Genomic DNA, 18,237 nt, shown 5'->3' with positions numbered 1-18,237 from the left:
CTGCAGCTCTGGATGATGTTAAAATGCATTTACTGGGGCACTTACTCCACTCGTTGTCTCATCAGTGCTCTAAAATACAAAAATAAAGAAGTCACCACTTGCCATTTCCTGACCTGAGCAGAAGCAGCGGGGCCAGGCGGCCTCCACCAAACAAAGCCGAGCTGATGCTGTATTTTAAAAATGTCCTGACCTGGAAAATCCCCAATATGGAGCTCCACTCGACCTAGATTTTAGTGGCCACTAATTGAACAGTTTTGAAGTAACTGTGCCATAAAGCAGCCCCAGGGTTAGAACAGATGCATTCAATTAATTACAGCTGGAGAGATTCAGTCAAAATCGCAGAAAGAAGATAAGTCTTAAAGGTCCCCGTGCACCCAGAGCTGGGGACCCTCTGAGCAGCATCCCTGGGCTCCTCTGGGTGAGGATGAGGCACCTCCAGCACAGCCAGCCCGTGGGCTGCCTTAATCCCAGCTGGGCTGTGCTGAGAGCTGCAGGGCTGCCACTCCAGACTTCTGATCTGAGACAGACAGGATTAGCAAGAAGTATTCCCCAATTTCAAGAAAATCACTTCACTAGACTGGCTTTTCACTCGGAGCTCTGTGGAGGATGAAAAGGACTTGCAAAGGGCAGCTGAGAAAGAGCCGGGCCACTGCCAGGAATTGGACGTTTGCTGTTTAGGAATCTGCACCTCTGCTGGAGGGGTTTTTCAGGCTGTTTGCTAAACCGAAGCAGCTTGAAAGTCACTGAATGAGATCTGAGCGGGGTGTGGGAGGCAGAGTTATCCTGAGCAGGTCACCTCTCCCCGCTGCAGGAGACAAATCCTCCTGTAGTAATGCTGGGAAGGAGTGATCAGGTGTGCAGTGCTCTGGTATTCCTAAAATGGGCTGGGGACAGGGATGAGAGGGGTGGCAGGAGCTCGGTCACCCTCACACCCTGTCCTTCATCAGGGAGGGGTTGCAAATGCTCCAGAACACTTCTCTAATTGCTGCTTTTTACCTGAAAGAAAGGTGGAGACCCTCAAGGCTGGAACCCAAGGGATCCCCAAGGCTGGAGTCCAAGGGCTCCCAAAGGTTGGATTCCAAGCGATCCCTGGGGCTGGCACCCAAGGGGTCCACAAGGTTGGAATTAAAGGGAACCCCAAGGCTGGGATCCAAGAATCCCAGGGATCCAGGAGCCCCATCCCAGCGCTAAAACTCTTCCCCCACGGAGCCTGCAGAAGACAGGGCTCCGCCAACGGGGGATAAACGCTCTCAGGGTCACGTCTGGCTGTTTGAATCTCTCAGCGGTTCTGACGTGAGACAACACTTTGCCCGCAGAAGAAGTCAGCGAGGAGCCGGGAGCTGCCGGGGCTCTCCCTGCGGAGCCGGAGGGAAAGAAACCACGAGCCTCACACAGCAACCCCCCGGCATCTGTTCGGGTGCACCCAAAGCCCATCCACCTTCATCCTCTTTGTGCTTTTTTTCTCTTTTTGCCGCTGCTCGAAGCCCTGGCTGCCAGCTGATGAGCCCAGCGGGGAAGCGGCACAGGAGCATTGTCATCCCGGCGTGATCCCTCCTTGTCTCTGCCTCAGCTGATGGCACATTCAGAGCCTAATTGTTATCTCAGCAGAGCAACTCCATTATTCAGCCTGACACCGCCCCCCCTTCGGCTGTTTGTTGCGCTGATGTTATATTAATGAGGCCTGCAAATAAATGAACAGGAGATCAGAGCGCCGCTTGTTCCCCAGAAAACTGATTTTTATTTATTTATTGCTAAGGCCACAGCCCGGGTGGAAATTTGAAGCTGCTGAGGGGACATCGCTGGGGAGGGCTGAGCCTCTCACTCAGTGAAAGGACTGCAAATACCTCACTGCTCATTTACTTTTAGAACTATTAACAAACAATCCCTTCCTATTTATGCATCCCCCGAAGGCACTGGCGCCTGAGAGCCAGGCCCTTGACCTCAGGCTTGTCACAAAGCGTGAACCTGGCCAGATGAAGCAGCAGGAGTGGAAACCAGCCCACATTAATGTCTCTTTTACTCCGGGTAATCCAGGCTGCCGTGTGAGCTCCAGCAGGAGAGCAAAGCCTGCTCCCCAGTCCTGTCACTGCTGGTGCTCAGGGGACGGGGGATGTGTCACCAGGGCCAGCTCTGGACCTGCCAGGGCCAGGTCAGCCCCAGCAGGGCAGGGCGTCCCCCAGCTCTGCAGCTCTGGGCATCGCAGGCTGGTCCCCAAAACCCTGAGAAAACTCAGACTTGGGAAAGGACCCAACAGCAACGAAAACTGGGAAGGTCTCACAGTCTCCTCCACAGACCTGGGGATGGAGTCAAGAAATCTGTAACAGCAGAGCTCTGCTCTTTTCTCCTTGGACGGAGCCCAAAAGTATTGCTTTCAAGTTGGACAGTGATAAAACACTTGGTGGCAGTGCCCTGCCTGCAGCCAGCTGCCAGAGCCAGCCTGGCACTGCTCACTTGCAAGTCATTTGGTGGCTGGAGCACAGCGTTTCTCCCCTTCTCTGCCCAGCTCAAGGAGGGGCACATAAATAATTCCAAGATTTCTTGGACTTGACAACTTTTCTGCACGGTTTATGGGGGAGTAAATGTCAGCAGAGGCTGCTTTGCTTCTTGCAGCATTATCCTGTGCAGCAGAACAGCGCTGGGGCAGGAGAAGTTTGGGTTCTGCCCAGTGGCAGGGCAAGGGGAATATCCAGGGAAGCCTTTAAGGGTCATTTTGTTTCTTGGCAGGACAGATGGGACTTGGAAATCAAAGAGAGCAAGAAAAGGACAAGCTCCCAACCCTTTAAAATGCCTTCCCATCCCTGCACAACCACCTCCCAGCAGCTCCACTCTGTACGAAACACTGCACGGGAGAAACACCTGCAGCAGAGAAAAACCTGCAGCAGAGAAAAACCTGCATCACAGAAACACCTGCATCACAGAAACACCTGCATCACAGAAACACCTGCACAGCAAAGGTGTAACACTGCTGGGCAGGCGGCCTGAGGCAAAAATACCAAAACGTCCCTGAGGATGGACGGACCCTCCCCGGCAGCACCGTTCTCCTGCCAGCCCCACCCAGCCCCGGTCCAGCAGGAGCCTCTGCACTTCCTCCTCTCCCCCATAAAAGGAGGTTGATGCCTCCTCACCACGGGATCTGAGCCAGTTCAGTTAAACCAGAGTAGAAACTAATTTAATTTAAGAGGAGACGTCCACGCTCCCTCGGGTTCTGGTTCAGCTGGCAGATTTTGGGTGCTGAGCAGCTCTGCCATCAGCATTGGTGTAACAGACAACTCTGATCCTACTGTGTTACACCTTCTGCAGTGTGGATACACACCCAGGGCAAGGGAGGGTTTTTTTGGGGAGGATTTAATTAACTGAAAACCCAAACTTTCCTTCATTCCCACCTGAGAGGAGTGTCACTCCTCATAGCAGCGTTAACAGAGCGAGTGCAGCTTCACCGCTAAAAATGCTCCTGGGACACATCTTGCATCCCTCAGTGGGCTGAACAGAAACACCAGCAGCGCCAGCTCCAGACTAATTAGCTCCCTGGTTTAATTAGCATTCCAGCAGCAGTCTGTGGCGGTCACCCCGGCGTGGGTGGCGAGTGCCAGCTGCCCCTGGGGCAGTGCCTGCACACCTGGCCAGCTGCCAGTGGAGTCCCAGAAAATGGGAATTCCAGAGGCTGAGAATTTCAGCCTTTCTGTGCTAAAAGGCCCAGGAGCAAACACCACATTTGACTTGAGGCCGTGGGACAGGGTTCCGAAATTGAGTGACAGCACTGGGGTTGTGGGTTTATTGTGGGTAGTATTGCGTGATCTCACAGGGTGAAAAACATAGATTGAAGATTTCCGTATAGTATTGTATATTATATCTATTAAAAAAATCACTGCTGAGAGCAGAAATCACTGCTGAAAGAACAAATCACTGCTGAGAGCTAAAATCACTGCTGAAAGAATAAATCACTGCTGGGAGCTGAAATCACTCCTGAGCTGAAATCACTGCTGAGAGCAGAAATCACTGCTAAAAGAATAAATCACTGCTAAGAGCTGGAATCATTGCTAAAAGAAGAAATCACTGCTGAGAGCAGAAATCACCGCTAAGAGCTGAAATCGCTGCTGAGCTGAAATCACTGCTGAAAGAATAAATCACTGCTGAGAGCCGATCACTTGCAGCCCCTGGCTGTGCCTTGCCGAGGCTGCCCCACAGCTAAAGGACCGCCCAGACCCCTAAAAGCCTTTCTCCATCCAGACTCTCTCTCTCCCTGGGAAGATCTCAGTATTCAGGGCCGGACCCGGGGCGCGGGCTCACCTCGGTGATGCGCGGGTTGGAACACTTGACGTTGTGTCCGGCCCAGTGCAGCCAGGGCTGTGCCGAGCCCGGGGAGCCGCAGTGGGGCCGCAGCGAGCACCGGCCCTCGCCGCTGCACCAGCCACACTCGAACTTGGGGTCGGCCTTGAGGCACAGCCCGCAGCTCTCCCGCTGCGCCGCGCACTTGTACAGGTGAACTGCGGGGAGACGGAGACGTCAGCGGGAGGGATTCACCTGGGAGTGGGTGGGAGTGGGGGATTCACCTGAGGTGTGGGGGATTCACCTGGGAGTGGGTGGGAGTGAGGGATTCACCTGGGGTGCAGGAGGGAGTGGGGGATTCCCTTGGGATACAGCTGGGATTGAGAGATTCCCACAGGATACACCTGGGACTGGGGGATTCCCCTGGGGTACACCTGGGACTGGGGGATTCCCCTGGGGTACACCTGGGACTGGGGGATTCTCTTGGGGTGCAGTTGGAGTTAGGGAGATAACCTTGGGACACACCTGGGATTGGGGGATTCCCTTGGTGGAGAGCTGGGATTGAGGGATTCTCTTGGGGCGCAGATGGAATTGGGGAATTCCCTTAGGGCACAGCTGGGACTGGGGGATTCCCTCAGGACACAGCTGGGATTGAGAAGTTTCCTCAGGATACATCTACCCCTGGACTTGCCCACCACAGCACGAGCTCAGCTTTGGCTCCCCAAGCTGCAGGTGGATTCCAAAACCAAGGCTCAGAGAGCAGCACTGACACTGCAGGGAGCTGCTCTCCTCCTCAGGGTGATCCTCCGGGGTTGTGACATCTCTGCCCCTCTCCAGCCCCCACCAGCCCTGACCTGGAGCCAGTTCAAGCAGATTTTACCTTTCAGGTTCTCGGGGTTGTCAATGACGAAGTTTCCATTCCAAACCACGGCAAAGTCCACTGCCAGGTTGCTGATGTCCATCCCATCATAGAGGTACTGCAGGGTCAGAGCCAGAATTTAATTAAATGCTTGGGGAGACAACACTCACACACAAAGAGGGTTTCTTGAGAGAAACCATCTTTATTCTTGGCTTAAAAACATCTGCTGGTGCCTGAGACACTGCATTTTCACACTTCATCTCCAGGGTTTGAGTCCCTTCTCCTCACCAGGAAGAGATAATTAAATCAGACCTAGTCCTTGTGAGAGGTAACAGATTAATTAATCCACTCGCAGCGGTTGCTCTCATCACTCAGTCTCTGGTTTCCCAGCACAGCCCCCCCAGTTAACCAGACTGGGACTGCTGCCTTCAGGCTGCTCCTTGCCCAGTATGTGACTGGGAGCTCCAAAATCCCACTGCAGGTGGAACAGGGAACAGCTGAGCAAAGAGAGATGGTGCAGAGCCCCAGCCACTGTCTCAGCCTGCCCTGGGACAGCGCTGGCTTGGATTATTCCCCTTCCTATGGACATCCTGGGCCGTGGCTGAGTGAGGCTGAACTCCCAGTAAATGCTGAAATTCCCAGTAGCACACCCAGCGCTGCCCAGGCCTCACTCTGGTGCTGTCTTTAGGTCAACCAAGAGCTGCTAAAAAGGCTTTAAAAGGTGAATGAGCCTCTGTGGCATGAGGGGATGGTGATGAAAGCAGGGCAGACCGCTCTGCCTGTCCCTGGGCAGGAGCTGTGCAGCTTTAACTCACGTTTGGCTGTGCTGGTTCACTCTGCCCGGGTTTTATTGAGCTGGTGTGGAACAAGAAGCTGTGAGTCCAGAGCGGCCCTCACATCCTCCCCCTGCCACTTCCTACCAGCCCAACAGCAATAAAAGTGCTTCTCTAGTGCTTATAAATCACTCTGGATAGGAAAAGTACTATATTCTATTAATACATTTATTATCCACCAAGCTGCAAGGCCCAAAGACGGCCGGCGGTGTATAAATATCCAGCAAAACTTTTAAAAATTCAAAACTTCATTAACAATTTAAGACCATCTGCGCTGAATATTCGAGTGGACCCTGTTTTGCTGCCCTAAAACAAACTGGCTGTGCCCTCTTTGCCCAGGGCCCTTTCCCAGCACACGGTGAGCAGAGGAAGGGTCACACTTGTCCCTGCCCATCTGTGAGGGGACACAGGACACCCAAATTTGGGCTGTGGGTCGGGGTGGGGGTGTCTGCATTTGCCGTTTGGGTTTTGGTGCCCACCAGGGTGAGTTTGGGGTGCCCTGGGGTCCGTGGTGAGGCTGAGCTCTGTCCTGGGGAGGGGATTATCCTGCTCCTGGGGCAGCATCACCCAGGTGATGCTCCTGTCCCTGAGGTGATTCCTCTCTCCAAAACAGAGATTCCCCTTTTCCTACGGGTGATTCCCTTTTCCCTGTCCGTGATTTCCTCTCCCCCGGCAGTTTCTCCTTTCTCCCAGCTCTCCGGCGCTGCTCCGTTCATCCAGCCACCGTGACCTGGGATTTGACAGCTCCCCGATAAGGGCTCTGTGATTCTCCTTATCTCCCCGCGCGTGAATTAACCCGCCTTAACACCTGAATTCCCTCCTCCTCCTCCTCCTCCTCCTGCCTTTCCCCGGCTGAGCGCCCACCGCAGCGCTCCGGATGAAGGCACATCCCTTCCCCAAATCCCTGGCGGGCGTTTTCCCAGCTGGCCTCGAGGATTGGGGATTTTGCAGCCTGCCCGCGGCTCTTTGGGGCCCGTCCCGCGGCTCTCACCGAGCTGTTCTGGCACTGCACGCTGGAGCTGTTGAAGCGCAGGGCCGGCACTCTGTGGATGACGCCCTGGATGCTGAGCACACACTCGTAGCCTCTCTGCCCCGACTGCGGCTGCGGCAGGTTCCGAGCCTTGAGAGTGATGGGCTTCACCTCTCCCACCGGGATCAGGATCTCCTCCGTAGGGAAGAGCTGCGGGCAGTCCTGGGGGGCGAGGAGAGAAGGGTAGGGGTGAGGTGGGGATGCTTTAGGATTTTAGCTTTTATAGTTTCCAGCTATTTGTAATCCTGCAGTTCTTCAGTGTGGAACTCCAAACTCCACACGCAGTGTGAGCTGCTCTTCTCCCATTTTGACACAATTCCTCTCCAGGTCTGGCAATCAAGGACACCTCACTGCCTCAGGCCCTGAGAAATTTCAACAAAAGCGAGTGTGGGGCAGCAAATTTGGGGTGAATGACTTCATTACCTGAAGCTGTAATTGAAAAATTAACCCTCAATATGCGAATGGACTGAACTTACAAAAGTGTAAAAACTCATAACCATTATCCATTTTTGGGTGTATCCCCTTGGGGGCTTTGCTTGAAATGTACCCGAAAGCCCTTCAATAATTATAAATAAACTGCTTTTTATTCCCTTCATTTGGTCTGGCCTGTGTTTTTAGGTAAGCCCAAAAGGGCCTCAGTGGAGCTGCAGGTGTGGCCAGGTCTGGGCTGATGTCCCCAGTGCCCAGGACCTGCCACTGCCCAGTGCAGGGACACAGAACCCCCCGTGCCCCGGGGCTGGCACTCATCTCATCCTCACCGCAGCTGCTTCAGGAGGGACACCACACCCTCTTTGGGGATGAGTCCAAGGTGTCCTCTGAGCTTCCCACGGGTTTTATCTGAGGAGGCAGCAGCTCCTGCTGTACCCTCCCGAGGAGCTGAGCCCTTTATCAGCTGCTCCAGCCTCTGCCCTGGGAGGGGACGGGCTGCTCCCGGCCACAGGGGCTTCTCCTAATCCCATTTCACCCCTCAGCCCCCTGGTGCAGTGCCGGGAGATGGATCAGGATCTGCTTCCCTCGAGCACCAGGCACTGCTCCGCTTTATCTCGGTAAAATTAGGCCGAGGTGCCATTAATTTCCGAGGTGACATTATGTTCTGCTCTATCTGCTCTCCCTCCTCTCCAGCTCCTGTGCTGGGGCTGGCAGTGTTTTCCCGGGCTGGGGAATTCCTGGGTGGGATTCTCTGCCAGCTGGGTGGGCAAAGCAGCTGACCTGCCCTTCTATCTCCAAACCCCAGAATGGTTTGGGTGGGAAGGACCCTTAAAATTCATCCCTGGAGCAGTGTGGGGTGGTGGGAGGTGCCCCTTGCCTGCAGCAGGGGGAGGAATGAGGTGATTTTTACGATCCTTTCCAACCCAAACCATCTGTGGCTCTGTGGAACTCCATTGCACAGCAGAGCAGATCTCCAGTTCGCCCAAGCACAAGCTGAAATGTCTGAATGAAACCCTGAGATGGACCACAAAAAACCGATTTATCAGCTCCTGGTAACTGTGTGACATCCCTCCCGTGCGATCTCAACACGCCAAACATTATCTCTGCACAACACACTGGGAAAAACAGTTTTCCTTCCATTCCTACACCAGGAGCTGCACCAGGCTGAGACAAAGGCTCTGGCCATCAGTTGTATTTACATTCTGCTCAGCTCTAATTTGCTTTGATCTGACGGAACAAGGTACCTAAATACCTGTGAGCACCTGACACTGAGTGATTAATCCCGAGCTAAAGGGGGAGTTTAGAACAAACACGTCTCCCTTCCCTCTGCCAAATCCCAGACTGGCATCCCGAGCCCTTTGCCCCAGCCTGGGGATGAAGGAAATGATGCTGACGGCGATGCCAGGACTGCAGCCTGCCCAGGATCCCGCCAGGACAGCGTGTCCGGGGGGAAAATCCCGTCCCCAAACCAGCCTCCCCCTCCAGCCCCCAGCCAGGCCCATGGGAAGTTGTTCACCACTGGCTCAAGCCAGCTGTAAATGAGAAACAGATGCTCTCCCGGTCTGGAGGAGCCACTAACTTAAACTGCAGCCTCATAAACCTTTTTAGTGGCACTTTTCCGTATATATATTTTATTTTATTTCTAACAGGGACTTTCACGGATTAACAGCCAGGAGTGATTTCAGACTCCGTCAGCTGCTCTGGGGAGGGAAGGGAAGCGCTTTGCTGCAGTGGAGTGTGTTCACAGGCTGGAGGGGAATGGTGTTCCCTGCTCCCCACTGACCCTGGGACCGTGGATCCACCACCAGCAAACTCCCTGGAGCCACGGCATTTTCCATGCAGCTCTCCCAAGCTGACTCTGCACGTTCCTTCCTGTCCTGAAGCCCCACACTCCTGTGCCACCTTCCACCCAACACCTGCCGGCATTTAAGGTTTTGCATTTCACCTCCAAATCCCACTGAACACCAGGAGCAGATAAGCTCTGCTCCTGAGAGATGCCCAGCCCGTGGATTGGAAGGAAAAGCAACCTGGAGCCACAGAATCCTTTACCCCATTAGCGCTGAAAACAACAACAAAATATCTCCACTTGCATCACCAGTGGGAGAACTTCAGTGCACAGTCCTGAAAATAATGAATATGTTATGGGCCATTATCCTTCCTGGCCAGCGCCGTCCGTGAGGTGACTGCTAAGGAAAAGCTCCTGCCTTCCCTGGCAGGGAGAGGACTCCCATCCCCAGATCTGCTCCCTGCTGCTGAAAGTGCTGGCAGCAAAATGTGTTCTGCCATCATTAGAGACGAATGGGACAAAATAGATTTTTGTGGGGTTTTTTTTTTTTTTTTTTCTCTTCCCATTCCTTTGGTTGCAGGGGAAGGAAAATGTCACTGTGGGGAAAGCAAGGCAGGCACAGCCTGGGCAGGAGCCGTGCTGCCTGACAGCTGCAGTGATCACACTAATAAGGGATCCACATTTTGGGATGGAGACATCCCTAGGAAGACACCAGAGTCAGGAAAAGCCAGGCTGCTCGTGGGGAGCCACAGTGCTGCGGGCAGCCACTGCTGCATTTCTCAGCTGAGCCAGTGGAGCTGCCGGGGCTGGGGAGGGTCTGGGTCAGAGCTCAGACTCTGCACGTCCTGTGGAGCCCCGGTGAGCCATTTGCAGCCTCAGTGCTCAGCTTTCAGGGCTTCTCTTAATCCAATTTGTTTTTTTTTTTTTAATTGCTGCTGCAATGATGTGCGCCCACAGCTCTGCACAGCCACATCCCTGCACCCCAAATCCCTGAAAACCTATATCCCTGCACCTCAAATCCCTGAAAACCCATGTTCTTGCACCCCAAATCCCTGAAAACCTATATCCCTGCACCTCAAATCCCTGAAAACCCGTGTCGCTGCCCCCCAAATCCCTGAAGACCCACATCCCTGCACCGAAATTCTTGCACAGCCATGTTCCTTCACCCCAAACCCCTGCACAGCCACATCCCTGCACCCCTAAATCCTTGCAAACCCATGTTCCTGCCTCCCCAAATGTCTGCACACTCAAACCCCTGCACTCACAGCCCTTCCCACAGACCCTGTGTGGGGTTTTGGCTCTCCCGGGGGTGCTGCTGCAGGAGGAGCAGCCTGGCGGGGCCGTTTGTCCCTCCACCACCTCTCCCTGGTGGAAAAACCACAGTCCAGATAAATTATTTTGTTGGGGGTTTATCATCCGCTGGAGCAGTGCCTGTGAGGATGGCGATGCCCTTTCCAGGAATTTCGCAGGGCACTGGGAAGGGGTTGGCAGCCCCAGCCCTGCTGCTGTGGCCAAGGTCCCCTGGTGTGCTCAGCCCCATCCTGCCTTTCCTCCTCAGGAACACAAAAAAACCTCCAGAAAAAAACCTAAAAAAACACCCAACCGAATAAAGGCGGTGGAACACACAACTTGCTCCAATAATCAGTTTACTTTGTTTTTTAATTCATGAGAGGTAAATCCTGCAGCGAGTTAGAAAGGCCATTATTGCCTCCTCCCGCTAAACAAACACGCCGAATCCTCTCATTATCCCCCTTGACTTCCCCGCGCCAGAATAAACACGGATCAGATCTGCTGGAGGAAGACAAGGCTCCGATGCCTGAGTGGCACAGACTCTCGGGGAATATTCTGCCTCTGAAGTATCAGCACACACAATTTACAAAGACATTTTATGCTTCTCCAACACTTTTTAGCCTCAAAGACTGCAAGGTCTATAAATACCTTAAAGACCCGCGTTCTGCAGCTGTCTCTGGAGCAGAACAGAGCACCCATGGTTATTATTTGTGTTTAACCGAGCAGTTTTAGTAGGTCAAACCTCCGTGCTCTTATTTGGAAAAAAAAAATTGCCTAGAAATGGCAGGCAATTCTTCTGACTACGGGATTTAGCCCAAATGGCAGAAAATAGACTGGGGTTTTTTCGTACTTTTCATCTTCAAAAAAAACCCCGCAAACTCGCCACGAACGTTAACTTGCCGCACGTTATTTTCAAGTTATAAACATAACCCAATCCGGCACGTGAATGTAAACCCCTGGTTCACAGTTGTGTTCCCAATGATATAAATTACAGTCCCTGTCACTCATGGAAACACATTATCCTTCATTTCTGCCACTGGAAAGGAGAGCAGACCCTGTTCCTTAGAAACCAGACATGAAAGAAAGGCAGCTGGAGCCGAGCCTGGTGAATTCCTTCCCCACACCATCAGCCCCGAGCTGCGGGCACGTGCTGGAACCTGGGTCCTCTCCATCCATTTGGGGAGGCAGGAGAGGGGGTATTTACAGCCTTTCCCTGCTGTAAACAACCCTTCGTGTGCCGGAGGTGAGGGCAGCAGCGATTCCCTGGCACAGGGATGGGTTAGGGGCAGGAACATCTCCTTTTGCTCCCCGCAGCTCTTCCCTGCCCGGCTCCTTCCCTCCAAACGTCCACACTGGGGATGAAAACCGCATCGCCGCAGCTCAGAGCTGAGGGAATTTGGCTAAACCCGGGCTTTTTGTTCCTTTTTCACCTCCCCAAAGCCAGGTGTGAGCCAGCAAAGCCATCGGCTGCCTTTGGCGGCCTGAGATGTGGCTCTGAGTCACCTCCCGCATGTCGTGGGATGGGGATTGTCGGGACAGGCACGAGGACGGGCTGATTTGGGGGTTGTTTCCTTCCAGCCACATCAAGCAGCACCCAAGGGCACAGCCAGGGGCAAGGGCACTGCCATGAAATCCGCGGGAATTCAGAGGAGTCACCAGGGCACTGAAATCCCCGAATCTGCAGCGCTCCGTGCCCAGATCAGCGTCCCTCCAGGGGGAAGGGCATTAGCAGCGCTCGCTGGACATCAAAGACGGACGGGCTCCCACATCCCGCGGAGCTAAGAGGATTTCTTCCCTGCTGGCTCTCCTCTGGGACGGGGTGTGAGGATGTTCATGTGTCCACGTTCCTCCTCATCTGGATGGTTCAGGCATTTAGAGAGAAGTCACAAAACCTCACACACAAACCACACCACGCCAGGCACATTAAAACGGTGTCACTGGTCTGATCTGGAGTTCTGTAAAGTGGGACAATCGGCCCTCCACAGCCACGAGATTCTCATGGAGAAATCCTGATTTACTGGGAGCAAGGTCTGAGGAGGCACCTTGTGCTGACAGGGAAGGCTCTGACCAGGAACAGGATGAGAAAATAATCGCTTCTCTAATTATTAACTCCTAAAGAACTGCCTGGAAATGGAGACCTCAGAGGAGCTGGGATCCCCCATCTCAGAAATTCCCATCAGAGAGAGGATATCAGGAACAGCCAGCTCTGTCCTGCAAGATCCTCAGCTGCAAAGGCTGTGAAAGGCTCTGTGCTCACTGACCAGCCACCCCAACGTGTTCCACATCTTCATTTTCCCTGAAAGTCTGCCCACGTCTGCCTCTGAGCTCTGCCCTTGGAGCTGAGCACACAATTCCTGCCCACGGGGCAGGTGGAGGGATGAGAAAACCTCTCCGGGCTGTATTTTCACCGAGGGCAGGGCAGAAAGGCAGCCCCGAGCTCGGTCAGTGCGGACAGGAGCTCACAAGGAGCAGGAGCTCACGAAGAGGGAATTTCTCTCCCCCGTCTCCTGGCGAAGTGGCTGAGGCTTTGAGTTGTTCCTCCTCCAGACAGACAACTCCTGGGAGCATCAAAGGGAGCTCGTTACACATCCCATCCCACTGGGACGCCGATTCTGATGGGCCACGGGTAAAAGGGAATATTCAAGATATTTTCCCTTGAATTAAATATAAAGAGGCGAGGAGAATTTGCAGGCCCGTGTGAACACGTGTGTAAACCTTACGTAAGGAGAGGCACAGGGGACTGAAAGTAGGGCACAGGCACGGAGATCACCGGCTCCAAACACCACTGGCTGTGCTGGGGAGGGAGCCAGGCTAAGCACAAACAATTTCCTAATACATCAGGCCGTGACACAATGAGAACATTGTGATCTGAATTGGTCGAGGAGAGGAAACCCTTCATGAGGCATTTACTTATTTCTGTGTTGGTGAAGAGCCCACAGCAAAGGCATTATCACCACGCTGTGTGTGAAGAGGAAATTCATTGCTCTCAAATAAGCCAACACATTTGTTTGGGGTGGTTTTGCCCGTGCTCTGAGATCCGGGGAAGAAATGACGGACAGCAGAGCACTTGCATCGTTATCATCAGCCCTTATCACAACTAATCACCCGCAGGGTGTGAGATATCCCAAAACATCCCCTGCCAAGAAACAACCTCTGCAAGACGAGGATGACAGAGGAGGTTCTTTGGAGACACGACAGCCCTGTGATCCCAGCAGGAACTTCCAGAGGCACCAACTCGTCCCCTTCTCCCTTCGTGTGATCTCAGGCGAGTCCTGGGTGCTCCCAGGGGAGAACAGAGATCATGGGACTGTCCTACTTTAGCAGACACTTGTCAGACACTTCTGAGACGCCGGGGTGGGAGACCCAGGGAACGGAGAACTGCAGTCGTGCAGCCTGGGAGGACAGGGATGCTTTGAGTGGGAAGGAGAAACTCCTCTTCACTCAAGAGGAGGAGAAGCAAAGGGTTTTGATGTCTCTTGATACGGTGAAAGGAAGATTCTTGACTTTGAGCTGGAGGGAGAAAGCTTTTGGTTTGTTCCTGGGGTGGAGATGCTTCTCCTTGGGCATCCGTCCCCTTCCCTGGATCTGCAGATTCCCACCACGTTCTTTCACATAAATTCCTCTCCCCTTCACCTCTGAATCTCCTGGCAGCATTTTATCCAGGGAGACACAGGAGTAGAGTTTACTCCTGGTTTAGCAGCAACCTGGTTAAACCTTCAGTCACTTCTTTTTGTAAACTCAGTTTTCATGCCACTGACTGAGCTCTTCTGTTTTCCTCCATCTCCTTCACTCACTAACGAGGATTTGTCTGGAAACTGGCACATCTCCCTCTCCTTTCTTCTCCTCCCGTTCGTACATCTCCTCACCCCTGCCTTTCCCACTTTCCAGGACTCGCAGCATTTCCAGAGACTCTTTTAAACCTCTTTTTTACCTCTCAGCTTTAGGACCTGCACTCATTTCAGGTGCTACAAAGGTATTTGTAGGGGCAGTGAGGGCAAAGCCCAGGACCCTGCCGGCACCAGGACCTCATGAAGATGGAGCAGGCAGGAGAAGGAGTGCAGAAACCCCGGGCCAAGGGCTCCTGGCAATGTTCAATCAGGAATTTGTGCTAAAAAACCCCTTTCCTCCACGGATCTCTCTGCCCTGGGACACACAGGAGAGCTGGCAGAGCCACTCACGGGCTGTGCCTTTCCAAGTGCTAAAAGCATTTTTGGATTGGAGCCCCACACCTTTTATGAACTGCTAAGAGAGACGGCTCCGGGTCCCCGGCGCTGGAACCTGAACCGATTCCCTTTTCCAAACTCTGGGGCTGTGCACTTTGGTAATTCCCTCCTCCAAAAGCTCCTGCCATAAATCCCAGCGCTGCCAAGGCCGGGCACTGACCAGCCCCAGCCAGACCTGCTGCTGGCCCTCGGACAAAAGCAGAGATTCTGCAAAGTGCCGGCTTTGAGGAGCCTCTGGAACCCCCCTGGGGGAAAGAACCACAGTAATTATCGTAATTAATGAACCTGGGCATTCCCACACAGCAGGGGAGGGATCAGCTCTGGCGTTCGGGTCAAGAGCAGCACTTCAGTGACACCAACACTTCCCTGCTTTAAAGCTGCTCTTCTCCACACCAAGCGACAACAAACCTCCCACCGACGTGGGTTCTGCTGCTTGCGGCACCGAAAAGCAAAGCTAGAGGGAAGAATCCCGGCGTGGTACCTCGGAGACGTTGATGCGTCCCTCCTGGAAGGAGCAGGTGGTGGGGTCGTGGGTGCACAGGTTCCGGTACTTGCACCAGTGGCAGCGAAAGGCGCTGTTCACACAGGACAGGCACCTGCGGGGAAAAGGAGGGGTTAGCACAGCCATCAGCACCTTGGCAGGGCTGCAGTCACCTCCAGGCCTTGCCAGAATTCCAGGCTTTCCTGGGGAAAGAATTCCTTTGGGAGGGGGTGGTTTTGATACAGCAAAAAACCAAACCAAAACAAACCAAAACAAACCACCAAAAAACCCCCCAAGGACCAGGTTTGGGGAAACACACACACGCTCAAAGACAGGCTTGGGGCAGCCTCAGAATTTACTCCACAGTAAAACGCGAGCTGGGATTTATTGCCCACGGTTGGGTTGGTGTAAAACGGGGCAGGGCATTGCACAGGCGCCAGGCTGGGGTTTCAGCTCCTAGGAAAGAAGGCAAGCCTGGCAAAAACGGGATCAGTTATTCTACAAGCCAGGAATGCTTGAAGTCAACAGCAACACTTCTGCCTGGCCTTGGAGGGCAGAGGGTGCAGCAAGTGCTTTTGATTCATGGCGAGGAAAAAAAACAAAAACAAAAACCCAACAAAAAACCTGCTTATGAAATGTTTTTGAAAGAACACAGACCCTTTTGAGCCCCAGGGGAGCCAGCTGCCAGCAGAGTGCCCGGGTGGGTTTTGTTCCCCACTCGCTGCTGCCACAGAGACTCCCGAGCTGTGACAGCTGCTCATCCTGGCAGTTGCCACCTCCTCCACCTCGGAGGCCACCCCTGGTGCCACGTGGCAGTTCTTGGTGGCACAAGGATCAGCTGTGCCCGTGGATCCAGTCCCATGCCACAGCCCGTGGCTGCGGCGCTGCCTGCAGAGGGAAGTGCCCGGGATGTGCTGGAGCAGGGCCAGGGCACAGGGACAAATGTCACCAGGGAAGTGGCAGCGTGGCCTCAGGCATGGAGCTCTGGAGGAGGAGGAGGAGAGCAGCGCTGCAGGCAGGGGCTCTCCCTGTGCCAGCTGGGCTCAGGGGCCAGGGCACTGTGAGCTGCTGCCACCAGAACCAGCTCTAATGACTCAATTGTGTTCTCCTTCTGATGCATTCCTGCTGACCTTAATAGCCCGGGAGCTTATTCTAATCATGCACCAGCGAGGCTGTTTAATTACTCCTTTGTCTGACCCATTTCTGTCCCTGTTTGGGTCTGTAGCACCTCACCTGGCCTGGCCTGGCCTCCAGCATCCCCAGCAGGGGCTGGGGGAGCTCCCAGTATCCCCTCTGGGGAGGAGGATCTCCCTGGCCACCCCAGGCCTGTGGTTTGGTTTGGTTTGGTGTGGTTTGGTTTGGCACCTCTCCCTGTTCCGTGGTGTCTGTGGTTTCCTGCTGCTGCTCCCAGCTCTCCCCAGCCCCCAGCAGGACAAGGGACCCCAGCAGGATCCAGAGCTCCCAGACTCACACCAGGTCACTACCTCGCCTTTTCCACCCCAGTCCAGCCCTCTCAAGGACCACTCAAGTCTCCTTTGCTTCCTCTCCCACCTGATCAGGTCCTTACTAAAAGTCACTTGGCAGGGCAGGTTTCCTGTCCCACCTGCAGCTCCCTGGGCACACAGAATCCTGAGCTCTGAGCCACCCCAGCCCCGGGGGTCACAGCACCACAGGAGGGCTCCCAGGACATTCCATCATCCTCAGCACAACTCAGCCCCTCCACCGAGCCTCCTCTGGGCCCCCCACATGCCTGGGCTGTATCCCACCTTCCCCTCCTGCAGCCACCTTCCTCTCCTGCATCCCACCTTCCCCTCCTGCATCCCACCTTCCCTTCCTGCAGCCCACCTTCCCCTCCTGCATCCCACCTTCTCCTCCTGCATCCCACCTCCCTCTGCCCACATCCCACCTGTTCTATTCTACATCCCACCACCCACATCCCTTCCCTTCCTTTCTCTTCCCTTCCCTTCCCTTCCCTTCCCTTCCCTTCCCTTCCCTTCCCTTCCCTTCCCTTCCCTTCCCTTCCCTTCCCTTCCCTTCCCTTCCCTTCCCTTCCCTTCCCTTCCCTTCCCTTCCCTTCCCTTCCCTTCCCTTCCCTTCCCTTCCCTTCCCTTCCCTTCCCTTCCCTCTCCCGCCCCTGTTCCCGGCTGGATTCCCTCTCTCAGTACCGGGATCACGCAGCTTGGGGGCACCCGCAGGTTGAGCTTGTTCCCGGCTCTCTCCTGCCGAGGCTCCGGAGCTCCGCACGCCCCCGGAGTCCCGAGGAGAGCCGGGCAGTGTCCTTGTCGCTGTGCCCCGAGCACTGTGCCACCCCCCGGCCGCTCCCGGCGCCCCCTCCCCGGAGTTTTTAGGTTGGTTTTTGGCTCTGTTTGGGGACAAGGAAGGAGCACTCACAGCTGGTGGGCGCTGCAGTTGTAGAACTTGAACTCGGTGCTGACGAAGGTCCTGCCCGTCTCCCGGGACTTCAGCTGGAGCAGGACTCCGAACCAGTCTGGGGACAAAGAGCAGAGCCCGTCACTGCTGCCCGCGGGCCCGGGGGGAGCAGCAGCACAGCCCGCGGTGCTCTGTGCCCCCCGGCCGCCTGCTGAGCCCCCCGCTGCTGGGGGAGCTCAGGTTTTCATCTTCCACCGCCAGGACCCACACCCTGCCCTGGGGCACCCCGGGGTGCCCGTGGCCAGAAATGCCTCTGAAAAACCAGCAGTGCTCCGAAAAAACCCAGCAATGCCTCGGAAAAAACAGCAATTCCTCCAAAAACCAGCAATGCCTCCATAAAATCAGCAATGATTCAAAAAAATCAGCACTGCTTTCAAAAAACCAGCAATGCCTCAGACAAACCAGCCCTGCTGGCAAACTGCGTCAGAGACGTGGGGTAAAGCTGCCTTGGGGTGGGTTTGGGACCTCGCCCTGTTCCCTGGTTCCCTCTCCGGGATGAAAAGTGAGGCTGTTCTGAGAGACAGCCCAGGAATAGATCTGGGGAGTCATGGAAGGCTTTGGGTGGAAGGGATCCTCAGACACCCCGCGGCTCCCCCTGCCATGGGCTGGG

At 54.6% G+C, this 18,237-nt stretch overlaps 1 protein-coding gene across 1 annotated transcript in view; it reads right to left on the bottom strand.

Annotated features, from left to right (window-relative positions):
* Positions 1–18,237, bottom strand: part of PLXNA2 (plexin A2) — a 125,551-nt gene that overhangs the window by 36,384 nt on the left and 70,930 nt on the right. Inside the window, exons 7-11 of the mRNA XM_066335774.1 lie at positions 17,589–17,685; positions 15,198–15,312; positions 6,950–7,150; positions 5,147–5,243; positions 4,288–4,484 (exon numbers count right to left, since the gene is read on the bottom strand). Coding sequence (XP_066191871.1) covers positions 4,288–4,484; positions 5,147–5,243; positions 6,950–7,150; positions 15,198–15,312; positions 17,589–17,685 — 707 coding nt within the window. The remainder of the gene's footprint in view (positions 1–4,287; positions 4,485–5,146; positions 5,244–6,949; positions 7,151–15,197; positions 15,313–17,588; positions 17,686–18,237) is intronic.

This window comes from Sylvia atricapilla, chromosome 25, assembly GCF_009819655.1.
Source record: "Sylvia atricapilla isolate bSylAtr1 chromosome 25, bSylAtr1.pri, whole genome shotgun sequence".
In the NCBI taxonomy this organism is placed as follows: domain Eukaryota; kingdom Metazoa; phylum Chordata; class Aves; order Passeriformes; family Sylviidae; genus Sylvia; species Sylvia atricapilla.
Note: the sequence above shows the minus strand (reverse complement) of the source record. Positions and strands in the feature narration are given on the sequence as shown.